The 13,809-nt window shown below is 25.3% G+C and overlaps 1 protein-coding gene across 1 annotated transcript; it reads left to right on the forward strand.

The window, feature by feature from the left end:
- Nucleotides 1-1,019: 1,019 nt before the first annotated feature.
- LOC100209222 (meprin A subunit beta-like) lies at nucleotides 1,020-12,374 on the forward strand. The gene is given in 12 exon segments (NM_001309719.1): nucleotides 1,020-1,098; nucleotides 5,356-5,559; nucleotides 8,384-8,507; nucleotides 8,708-8,799; nucleotides 9,617-9,700; nucleotides 9,780-9,998; nucleotides 10,109-10,156; nucleotides 10,439-10,579; nucleotides 11,415-11,683; nucleotides 11,774-11,891; nucleotides 12,017-12,265; nucleotides 12,297-12,374. Coding segments are annotated over 11 exon segments (1,491 nt in total). The 5' UTR covers nucleotides 1,020-1,037; the 3' UTR covers nucleotides 12,148-12,265; nucleotides 12,297-12,374.
- The last annotated feature ends 1,435 nt before the right edge of the window (nucleotides 12,375-13,809 follow it).

Raw genomic sequence — 13,809 nt, forward strand, 5'->3', positions numbered from 1 at the left:
ATAATATTTTGGCTGCAAATAAACAATACACTGTTAACATGCTCAACATACGCAACCTTCCCCTATATAAAAATAAATAAGATTTTAAACCCAACTGAAGATGACTAGAAATTATTCGAAGCATGTATAGTTGTTTTATTTGGTAAAAATATGGTTTTTATTTAAAAGTGGAAAAAATTTGTTTAATTTCTCAATTTTTTTTTACTTATCTTGTGCTAAAAAGAAATTTTGGAAAAAAAACATTCTTTAAAATAAGAAAATTAAAAAATATATATATGCAATTTATTTTTAATTTTCTTATTTTAAAAAATGTTTTTTTTACTACAACGTTAAAAATTTTTTTTTTACTAATAAAAAAGATTTTTGTTTTAATTGACTGTTGAGGCAAAAAGATAAGCCATTTCAGGTAAGCTAGTTTGTTCAATGGCAAGGTCTGCAGTATAAATATTTTAGAGAAACGTTTAATTGGTTTATGTTAATCCTACCGAACATATATTATTATATAAGAAACGAATTAAAATAAATTCTCTAATAATAGCACATTAATAAAATTATGAAGTTCTCATACTCACATGGACATTGAAAAGTTATTAAAACTAAATTTATTACATCAATTTTAACTTCCAGCCCTAATTGTATTTTATATCAATCTATCAAGCAACATAGCTACACACTTAATCAATAAGAAAATATAGCTCGAAAAACAAAACAGAAACTTTTCGTAAAAAAATTTATTTCATTTGTAATTTTTAAGAAAAAAATCAAATGAGTCATGTTCTTAAACTTAAAAAATTTGCAGTTTAAAATTTTTGCATAATAAGTAACTCGTTGCATGTACATCTCTACATTATATAGGGGTGGTATCAGCTGTTCAATGTTTGATGACTGTGTTTGTGCGTTTCATCGGTTTGTTTATGTAGTTGCTTGTCAACAATAGAAAATGGCGGAGCTAGTTTTGAACAGGTGCACTTTAGAGGTAATAGATAAGAACAAGTCATTATAACCAGAATCATTTCTGAGGTGCATATAGTTTAGAAATGACGAAACTGGTTTTGATTTTGCTTTCTGTTGCTCTGTGCCACTCTTTTCCTGAGGAAGGTTATATATTTATTTTTTGCTTATGACTCACTTATTTTCTTATTAAAAATTTAAATTTCTATTTTAATTTAATTTCTTTTTTCTATTTTAATTCAATTTCTTTTTGCATACGCTTTTATATTCATGTATGTACATATACACATATATATACATTTGCGTTACAACTATAGAAACAGTGCAACAATTATTAGTTGGATAGACTCAATAGAGAAATGTTTTTATTTTTCAAAAAGTTTGTTGTGGATCAACTGATGCATACAACCAGAAATGAAATAAAAAAGTTTTAATTTTATTGTTATGAAATATATAAGGAGTATAAGGTTTTATAAAAAGTTAACGAATTTCAAAAACATAAAATACAAGGAGTGCCAACTATCTTAAAATGTCAATTTACATATATGGATTCAAACATATTTATTATATTTAAGATTTTTATGGGCATTTTACATAAACTAATTACAAATACGATTATCTTATATTTTCAAAGAACGGTTTTTTAACTCATCATCAATCATCGATTCCTGGAATTCATTTAACGTTCTGGTATCGCACCTTTTTAAAGACAAAAAATCTTTTAAAGCTGTTTTTGTATTCCTTATTCGTTCATTCGTTTTGTTTGTACTGTATATTCGTTTACATATTTTTTTGTATTGTTAATTTGTACATATATACTCAAATAAACTTTGGTTTAACCATTCAAATAAATTTTAAAAAAACTGATAAACGCATAGCTTATAAAAACAAGATTGCAGAACTATATGCGGTAAAAACAAAAGTCAAAGTGCAAAATGTATGAAATATTTGCCAATGGTCAATGTATGCTTGCTTATGTCTATTCCCTAAGAGTTAGACGATAAATAATCGCTTGCTTGCGCCTGTCTCTATTTATTAATAGATTTATATAGTTATTATTTTATATATTATACAGGCCCGACGACACCGGGGGAGGAGAACACGTAACTCCCTCCCTCCCACTTTTTATCTCCTTCCCACTTTTTATCTAAACTCCCTCCCACTTTTTATCTAAAGAACCTTTTTTTTTTTTAAAACAAAAAAAAGAAAGTAAATTCTAGATTTTGAGGACTTTTTTTAGAAATTGACGATTGCGCCCCTCCACTTCGAAACCCGTGTGTGTATTTTCTTGCCGTACTTTTACAAGTTTTTAATCTCTTTCTTTTTAATTTAAGCTGCGTTATTAACTGTGTAGTTTATCTTGAATCAACGGTGTTAAAATTGCAAATCAACCCCAAAATATTTTCCTTTAGTTTTTATATATTGTTATTATTATTATTATTATTATTATTATTATTATTGTTATTATTATTATTATTATTATTATTATTATTATTATTATTATTATTATTATTATTATTAATATTGTCATAATAGTTATTATAATTATCATTATCAATATTGTTGTATATTGTCAATATGCTATTTTTACCTTTATTTTTTATCATGAACATTGTCATTCTTTTTCTTATTATTAACATTATTAGGCGTTTACTTTACATGAGTTTACTATTTGTATATATCCTTTATTAAAAGACTTTTATTTAAAAATATATTGATTTGATTGATTCAGAAAAAAACGCTTAAATTATAATTTCAAATTATACTTTATTTAACTACACTTTATTTTAAAAATTTTAAAAACTAAGGGATAACATTGTTTTTTGGGGTTTTGTGCCTTGACATGAGATCGTTTGAGCATGAGCAGGCTATTAAAAATTATTATTAACACATTGGGACTCGGTTAAATATCAATTTATCTATTCTTATATAAAATTAAGGCTATTATATAAAAATAAGGCTATTATCTATTCTTATATAAAACTAAGGCTAATTAATGGCAAGCTCTCTATAAAACATCAATATATTTCTCACTGGAACCAAATAATACTATTTACAAAAAAAATATTTAAACTAAATACCCTTTTATCACCACTTTATATATTTAATGAATATTAATTTCATCTTTTATTATTATTACTTTTTTTTATATTAATGTATTTATAAAGCTATTTTTACTTTTATTTTATACTGTCTTTTTTAATTCTACTACTTATATTACTATTATAATTAACTTACTTTTGTTTTAGAAGTCTTACTTTTTTTGCATACTATATATATATATATATATATATATATATATATATATATATATATATATATATATATATATATATATATATATATATATATATAGTATGCAAAAAAAAGTAATCATACACTTAAAAAAAAAACATAATTTTAAAGATTGCATCAAAAAATGAGTCTTCCATTAAAATATTTAAGTTTTTTTTAGATATCTTATCAAGTATTGTTTTAAGAGTTTATTTGTGTATTGGTGAATTAATTGCTTTTCCAATCTATTGAATTTTACACAATTGATCTAATCATGCATAAAATTGACTGCAAAAAAAAAAAAAATCATACAGTTCAAAAATAATGTCAAGTTGATCAAATTCCATGGAAATTAGTATTGAGTGGGGCCTCCTTTAGCCTTGATAGCCTCATCTAGATGATTTGGCATTGAGTTGATCAAATTTTGATTCTCTTCTGTTGTTATATTATCCCGTGCCCTCATTTTAACTTCTTTCAAGTTGTCTTTATGTCTAAATGCTCGGTCGCCAATATTTCTATCCAAAATGTACCACAAATTTTTTATTGGATTCATATCCAGACTTTGAGACGGCCATTCCAAAACATTGATGTTGTTTATGTTAAAGTACACCTTCTTTTTTTACAGCTGTATGTTTTGGATTGTTATCCTGCTGGAGTATGAAATCACTTCCCATTCTTAATTTTTAAGTGTATGGTTGCAATTTAACTTTGAGAATTTCACAATATACTGAAGCATCCATTTTGTCATCAATAAATGTTAATTTCCGCATTTCTTTTCAACTCATACTACCCCAAACCATCACATTTCCTCCTCCATGTATTACACTACCTCGCAAACAACTCAATTTATAAGTTTCTCCTTTTTTTTTTTTGAACTCCATCTGATGAGATGAGATTGTATTTTGACTCATCTGACCACAAAATTTTTTTCCAATATTATATCAGCATTTTTAAGTACTTCGATGCAAATTCCAATCGACGTTTCATTTGTTTAGAAGTTAAAAAAGGTTTATTTTGAACCACTCTACCTCTATATCCTTGTTCTCTTATACAATTTCTGATTGTTTGAGGAGTCACTGTAATGTTAAGATCTTCTTAAAATTTTAAAGCTAATTTAGCTGCCAAAACAAATCTATTTTTATTCACATTAATGATGACATTAATGATATTTCGATCAATTGCACTAGTGTTCTTGAGTTTTCGTTCTCTACCAGCCACAGTAGCAACAGTTCCAATCAGATTATGCTTCTTAACAATTGAGAAAATGAAGTTATGCTTTGACACAAATAACATCAGGGTTTTGAAATGGCCATCTCAAAGTCTGGACTTGAATCCAATAGAAAATTGGTGATATTTTTTGGACAGAAAATTTGGCAAACGAGTATTTAGATGCAAAGACAACTTGAAAGAAGCTATAATGAGGGCATGGGATAATATAACAACAGAAGAGACCCAAAATTTGATCAACTCAATACCAAATCATCTAGATGAGGCCATCTAGGCTAAAGGAGGCCCCACTCAATTCTAATTTTCATGGAATTTGATCAATTTGACATTATTTTTGAACTGTATGATTATTTTTTTTGCAGTCAATTTTATGCACGATTAGATCAATTGTGTAAAATTCAATAGGTTTGAAAAGCAATTAATTCACCAATACACAAATAAACTCTTAAAACAATACTTGATAAGATATCTAAAAAAACTTTTATATGTTTTAACGAAAAACTTATTTTTTTCTTTGAAATTATGATTTTTTTATGTGTACGATTATTTTTTTTGCATACTGTATATATATATATATATATATATATATATATATATATATATATATATATATATATATATATATATATATGTATAGTTTTATTGCTCTAGTTTTGAGAAACTCTTACATTCTCCATTAAAGTTATTATTCAATTTGAGTTTTGATATTAAAAGTTAGAGTTAAATCACAACAATTACTAATTGAAATGCCACAATTAGTAATTGTGGTGTTTTAATGGTAAAATTTGATATTTTGGTGTGAAATTATTTATGTATAAAGAAATATGTTTTGCTTTCCTAAATTATATTTCTTGAAATATATATAATATGAAAAATTTATTTCTACTAGTTTTTTTTCTCTAGAAAATAATGATCCTCAAGGTATTTTGTTTGGTGGTGACATTTTACTTACACCAGAACAAAAATCCATAATTGAAGTTGGTGGAGATATTAGTCAAGCTGGACTGCTCAAGACATTAAGACAAAAGCGTGCTGCTTTGAGTAATTCGAGCATATTGTGGTTACCCAACAACAAGGTGGTTCCATGGAGTATTACAAAACAGCTAGGTAAATATATGTGTATATATATATATATATATATATATATATATATATATATATATATATATATATATATATATATATATATATATATATATATATATATATATTAAATGCTTGGAATCTACTTTTTATGGTAAAAAATGGCTCCTAACGACTTCTTTGACTTTAAAAATAAAAAAATCAATTACACTTTATTTAAAAACCATCAAGTTTAATTAAGAAAACTAATTAAATTTTATCTTTAATGAAAATAAAAACATTCATAATGTATATATATATATATATATATATATATATATATATATATATATATATATATAGATATACATATACATATAAATATACATATACATATATATCTATATATATATATATATATATATATATATATATATATATATATATATATATATATATATATATATATATATACATTTAAACAACTTTAAAATAACTTTAAAATGTATTCTACAAAATAGAGTGCTCAATGTTCTTAAATGAACAGGGCAATTATAAATTAGTAAAAAATCACCTGGCAAAAATTTTTTTTCATTTTACACTGTGTTTCATCAATAAGACTCATCAGAAAAATCCTTTTTCTGATGAGTCTTTATTGATGAAACACAGTGTAAAATGAAAAAAAAAAATTTTAAGTGATTTTCTACTAATTTAAATTTATATATATATATATATATATATATATATATATATATATATATATATATATATATATATATATATATATATATATATATATATATATATATATATATATATATATATATATATATATATATATATATATATATATATAACCCTCGGAATTAGGAAAAATGAGGTTGGCAATAATTTGCTGACCTCAATCTTTTTGAGGTCAGCATCAGGTCGGTAATAATTATTTGATACTAAGGTGTGACCATAAAACATAGAAAGGAGGTTGGCAACTTTTTGCCGACCTCAAACACTTTCAGGTCGGCAGTTAGGTCGGCATTGCCGAATGCTGACCCTAATTCCGAGCGTTGTATATATATACATATATATATATATATATATATATATACATATATATATATATATATATATATATATATATATATATATATATATATATATATATATATATACACATATATATATATATATATACATATATATATATATATATATATATATATATATATATATATATATATATATATATATATATATATATATATATATATATATATATCAGTAGCATAGCAAAGGGCTCACAGGGTTCGCAACCACTGGAAGGTCCAGAGTTATTAGGGCCCAAGCCGACTAAGTAAAAAATAATATGCAGCAAATTGTTCTGTTAGAATGTAGCTAAGAAATAGAAACACTTTTTTAAATTATTTTTTTAGCTTAAATAAATAATCTTTTCTGATACTTTAAATAATCAACAACTTTTTATTTATTTATATCTAAAAAATCACTTATTTATTTATTTATATTTAAATAAATAAAAATAATTAAAAATTATTTTTATTTATTTATATCTAAAATAAACTACAATAATTCACCAATAATAGAATAATATACAATTTTAATAAGTTGAAAATATAATGTCTTTTTTTGTCTTGGTTTTAATGCAAAGTATGATGATAAAGTTGTTTTCAACAATTTCTTACCACTCACTTTTATAAAAAATGCAATGCCTTTGCAATTAGCGAACATCTTTTTTCTCAATGGAAAAAAAACGTTTGAAACAAAGATTCAAGATCTAGACTTTTACAGATCTGCTCAAAATGTTAACAATAACAGGCCATTTATAAAATGTTGAAACTTTCAACGGCTAAAGTGCGAAAATAGGTTTAGGGGCTTTGGTGCATATTAACTGATTTAGTGACACATTGACTGATTTTGGACACATCAACTAGTTTCGTGAAAAAATTCTATTTTTTTTGCACAAAATTTAATCTCGCATTTTACATCGTTTTACAATGTGGCGCAGGACCGTTTGACTGCTTTTAGTCTATTTGCTTTTGAATCAAAAAAAGCAGCTCTGCTTGTATATAATGTATATATTCATCTTATATTGGCATAGAGGATTTGGCATACTATGAATCAGTCCTCGAAATTATGGTCGGCCTTTGTCGACTTAACTACCGACCTAAAAGTGTTTGAGGTTGGCAAAATACTAACTTCGTTTCTAAGTTTTATAGTAACCCCTTTGTGTCAATTTCTTTTTGCCAACCTGATGTCAACAATTTAATGCTGACCTCATTTTTCCTAATTTTAATGGCTGATAAATTTATTCAAAATTTATCAATTTATAATTGTTTGAAAATTTTTAAAAGTGTATTACGATTTCAACGACAGATAAAATTTTTTAAATCAATTTGTTGCTATTTGTGACCTTTTTTTTAGAATTTATTAGCTTTCTCTCATTCCTAGGCATTCTTTTCTCTTTTTTTTAATCACATTTCCTTTTACTCTGAGTGTCTAAGATCTTTTTTTTTATTTTCCTTTGATTCTTTTCACTGTGTGCTGATGTATCACACTTTCTTGATATTTTGTCTATTGAACAATACCAATTATTCAAAAGATGTTAAATAGCTTTTTGTTTTTTGGGACTGATATCTTTATCATTTTCAGATGTTGCAATAAAACAACTTTAACAAATTTTTAACACAAAAATTGTTTTAAAAAAGATCTTATTTTTATTTATTTTATTATAAAATAAAATAAACAAATATTATAAAGTTCTAAAATACAAACTTAAAAGTATACTAATATACAAATATATATTATTATACAATAATATAATAGAATATTATTAAATAAATAAAGTAAAATTTTTTAGAAAATACTGCTGAAGCTACATTCGGATTAATGGCAGCTTTTAGAGAATGGGAAGAAAGATCTTGTCTCACATTCAAAAAAAGAACAGATGAGAAGGATTACATAGAGTTTTTTCAAGGTAGTGGGTAAGTGAAGTACGCACATGTTGTTGCACAAATTTTACCCTACAATAAGAATTGCATTAATTTTTCTCATCTTACATGTAGTGCAATGCAAAATTGTGCTAAAAACTTAAATATAAAAATAATTTTCAAAGAACTTAACAAAAAATTTCATTTAAATACAGTGTTAAATATAATGCTCTTTTTGCACTTTTGTTTTTAAGTTGTTGGAGTTATCTGGGAAGAGTAGGTGGGCTTCAAAATATTTCTTTAGATGATGGCTGTTGGGGAAAGGGGACCATCGTCCATGAAATAGGTAAATTAACTTTTTATTCAATACTCTTTATTTATTTTTTGCAGGTACAAATTTTTATTCACCTACTTTTATTAGTGTACACTAGCACTTTATGATTCACTCTTCTCAATTTCTGATTCACATACGCACACACACAGATATATATATATATATATATATATATATATATATATATATATATATATATATACATATATATATATATATACATATATATATATATATACATATATATATATATATATATATATATATATATATATATATATATATATATATATATATATACATATATATATATATATATATATATATATATATATATATATATATATATATATATATCTATATATATATCTATATATATATCTATATATCTCTATATCTATATCTATATATATATATATATATATATATATATATATATATATATATATATATATATATATATATATATATATATATATATATATATATATATATATATATATATATATATATATATATATGAAGACCACAGAGGAAAAAGGGCCATTGTCACATTTTCCAATTATTTGAGTTATGTCCCCTACTATATAAACAGAAGCCTGAAGGTTAGCAAAATAGTAAAATCCAACCCAAAAAAAGCCTACGCAATGTTACAGAAACACAGTAAAAGAAATACAGTAAGAACAAACATAGAGGCTTTCAAAGACAAAATTTAATTTATCTCAAAAGTGGAAATATGTGACGTGTGCCTTTTTCCCCCTGTAGTCTTCATTTTTGTAGTTTTACTTATAAAAAGAGTTTTAAAGTAATAGATTAAAATATTTTATAGGTCATGCTATGGGATTTGGACATGAGCAAAATCGTCCAGATAGAGATCAATATATTACTATTCGATGGGAAAACATTCCTGAATGTAATATACCTTTAAATAAATCTTTTTTGGTATTTTTTTTAGTTTTGACTTTTTTTTTTATTAAAAAAGTTATTTTTAGCTAAGAAGCACAACTTCAGATTGTATTCCAACTCCTTAGTTGACAGCCTTAACTCACCATATGATTATAGAAGTTATATGCAATATTCTAAAACTGCATTTGGAATTAACGACTCAGTAACATTAGATCCTAAACTTCCTGGTATTTTCCAGCTTGGTCAAAGAGTTGGATTTACAGAACATGATCAGTATCAAGCCATGCAGCTTTATCAATGTCAAGGTACATTTCATAAATGATTAAATGATTGTATCACACATAGTAACAACCTTTGCGTTTTTATAATAGTTTATGCATCTTGCTGCTTCATAAAACTTTGATTTATTTAATAGATAAAACGACTCGCCCAACAACTTTTTTTCCAAGATACAATCTGAAAGGTTAGAAAAAAACATATTTAACAAAAAATGTTAACTAAATTTCGGAAAATATTATTAATATAGTAACTGTATTACTACGTTTATTATATTTTTGAATAGTAAAGATAATAGTAATTAAGTTTTTATTTTTCTAAAATTATATAACCATTTTTTATACTCTAATTATATACTTATAATTTTATACTATATACTGTTATGTGGCTATTTATTATTTTATGTAATTTTCTATACTTTGTTTATTTAACATAAAATAAATTGAAACTTATTTACACAAAATTTCAGGTGATTATACTTGTGATTTTGAAACTGATTTGTGTGGATTTACTCATGATAAAACTGCAAGTTTTGAATGGGCTCAAATTTATGGTGAAACACCTTCTAGAGGCACTGGACCCGATTCTGATCATACTACTGGAAGACTAGGTAGATAATATTTAAACATGTTTTTTGAGTTTCTTTACTAATATATTTGGTATACTATAATTTTTGAAATTTTATGTCAAGCTGGGACAGCTCAGTTGCTTTAGCACAATGCCCAAGTATTGAATTTTGAATAGAATAGAATCTTACTTATGTCAACCTTGGAATCAAAAGAAGTGATATAAAAAGCTAGTTTTTAAAATAATAATTTCATCAAATTAAACTTTTTGTTAAAAAAAAAAAAAAAATCTACCTATAAAACTTTTTATAGGTAGATTTTTGTTAAAAAAAACAACAAAAATCTACCTATAAAAAGTTTGGGTTTTTTGCACATAAAACTGTTTATTTTTTAAAACTTTAATTTTGAATGAAAATCAATATTATTTTCAAAACCATCTTTGCTTCCTTTGAGTTTAAGGTTGAAATTGTTCTGGAAAAAAAATTAGTTTTACTGACCTGTCAAAATTGGTGTATACAAAATTGTTGTATACAGGACTTGTCAAAATTGTTGGGTCCTAGAGAAACCTCAAGAACTCATTTAAATCCAAAAAAAAAATTAATTTCTTTTTATATATTCCTGTCTCTGGAATATTTGCTATTTAACTTTCTTTTTTTTTATATGAAAATTGCTTTACTTTTTTACATAGCTTTTTGCATCAATTGTTACTTAGTATATATATGATGATACATATTCGTTGAAGAATCTTTTATATCATGCAATTATTTACACAGAAAGTTTTCTTTTTATCTTAGAAACCAGTGTAAATAAGAATTCATTTCATGTTTGTAAATAAGAATTCATTTCATTTTCAAACATGTTTGTTTTATATTTGTTTAGGAACCTATGTGTATATTGAAGCATCCTATCCACAAAAGAAAAATGATAAAGCTCGTCTTAAAACAAAATGGTTTGAAAAACCATTATCTGCACAATGTTTCTCTGTTTTTTATAACATGTTTTCTAGAAATGTTTCAATGGTTGGTGAATTTAATATTTATATTGATGACACAGTAACAATAAAAAATATCTTTTCTCAATCAAAGAGTGAGCCAAATAATGATTGGAAAAACTTATTAATTGATATTAAACCCGAAGGTCCTTATCAGGTAATACTAATTTTTTCTCCCAAGTAAAAATGTTTGCCAAATATAAAAAATATGAACTGATTAATTATTTGGATTTAATTCTTTTTTCAGCTTATATTTGAAGGTATTATTGGTAATGGATGGCAAGGTGATATTGCTATTGACGATATAAGTATAACAGCAGGAAGTTGTCCAACAAATATCGAAACTTCTGACAATTTCTCAAATGGTAACAAATGTTTTTTTTTTTAATGCTGTCTTAAACGTTCTTTCGTTATTTTAATGTGTTATATTGATAGATATGTAAATACTGTTTGTCAGTAAAGCATCATAAATCATACAATTTTTTTTTAGACTCAAATTCGTGTGAAGATATAAATGATAGAGAAGCTGAATATTGTCGTCAATGGGAACAAGCAGGGTATTGTGTAAGCGAAGAAAAAACTATGAAGTTGTATTGTAGAAAGACATGTAATTTTTGCTAAATGTTAAAGGATTTTTTATCATATTTATTTTTAAGGTTATCCAAAATTTTGCAATTGTTTATTTCAATAATAAACTGACTATAGTAAGTTATGTTACTGCAGTAACCGATTACAGTGGGTTATGTTACTGTCGTAACTGACTGTAATAGGTTATGTTACTATAGGTTATCGTCGTAATATTGTATTACCATAAAATTATACAATTATGATCAAACAGTATTTTTAAAGAATTTTTTTTCTATCGTGGTTAGTTTCCATGCAAGTTTTATGCATTAGCTCATACATTTATAGAAATTGGTTATTTACCTTGGTGATATAGCTCATGAAAAAAAAATAGTCAAGAGCTGCATATAATTTAGTTTTTCATCACCCAGGTTTAGCTTTGTACTCCTAAATCATACAATAACTATATTATTCAAGCCATTCAATTGAATGTTTGCAAACAAATTAACTTCAAAATATTTACTTTATTACAATATATTTTTTTTATATTAGATGTTTTTATTATAACACTTTGGATTTTCATTATAAACTTTCATTGGTTACTCTTTTCAAGGAGCATAGGGAAAGTATAATTGAATTATTATTTAATTAATTGTAATGTCAATACAAGACTGCCATTTACAGTGAATATATAAATGTAGTTAATTACTTTTAATGAGGGTCCAATTACAATGAATGGAAATGAAAAAATGTCGTCGGCTAAGCTCTGTTCTTTAAAAACTATTGCACTATCTTTCGCCTTTTCACAAATCCCGAGCAAAGTGTCGTGAAATTCTTTGAATTAGAAACGCAAACCTTTGAAGAATGATGCAGCTGAAGTTAGTAAAGCAGCTGCATCATAGATGACTAAATTCAAATTGTGATTGCCGCACGGCAAATATAAAGCACGCTTAATAACTTTTAAAGTTCTTGTTGGCACACCATTCTTTCTGTCATTTATGTTTCTTCCATTATCATAAGCTTGTTCTTTAATACCCAATCCATTTTTTTCTATAAACATCAACACCATTTTCGTAAAGCCTTTGTCTGTCGTACCCTTGACATTAAAAAAACCAAGAAAATGTTCTTTAATACTAATTTCTCCAGAAGTGACATTAAAAATTCGAACGACGACAGGCATCGGGTGTACAACATAACATAACTTCATTCTTTCTCAATTACCTTTTGTTTAAAAGTATTCAATGTCACATTAGCATTCAAACTGGCGCGCAAAAGCTTCTATTTTTACATGCAATCAAAGTGGTTTTAGATCTCTTCGTGCTTTTCAGACTTCTTGAAAAATGCTGCCATGCAGAAAACTCAATATTCGCCAGGTTAGAAGTTGACACCCCAAAAGAGCTTGTAGCAAAAATAAAATATTACATTAATTTGCTTCGAATAAACAAGCCAATTTAGTTCGGCTTTTTTCTATTTCTGAGGACACGAGAGTAATAACCTTCTTTGAAGTGATATCGTTTATTGTTCAGAGCAATTCTGATAGACCAGCTGGCTGAATCATTATTATTGTTAATTACATCTCGTACATTGAAAATGTATTTCGCATCACCTTGAACAACGTCAACGTCAGACATTCTTCGGCATCAACGTTAAGAACTGTTCAACGTCAGACATTTATTTTGCATCATTGGTAATATAATCATCATCACTTCTATGAGGAGA

Source organism: Hydra vulgaris, chromosome 11 (genome assembly GCF_038396675.1).
Source record: "Hydra vulgaris chromosome 11, alternate assembly HydraT2T_AEP".
In the NCBI taxonomy this organism is placed as follows: domain Eukaryota; kingdom Metazoa; phylum Cnidaria; class Hydrozoa; order Anthoathecata; family Hydridae; genus Hydra; species Hydra vulgaris.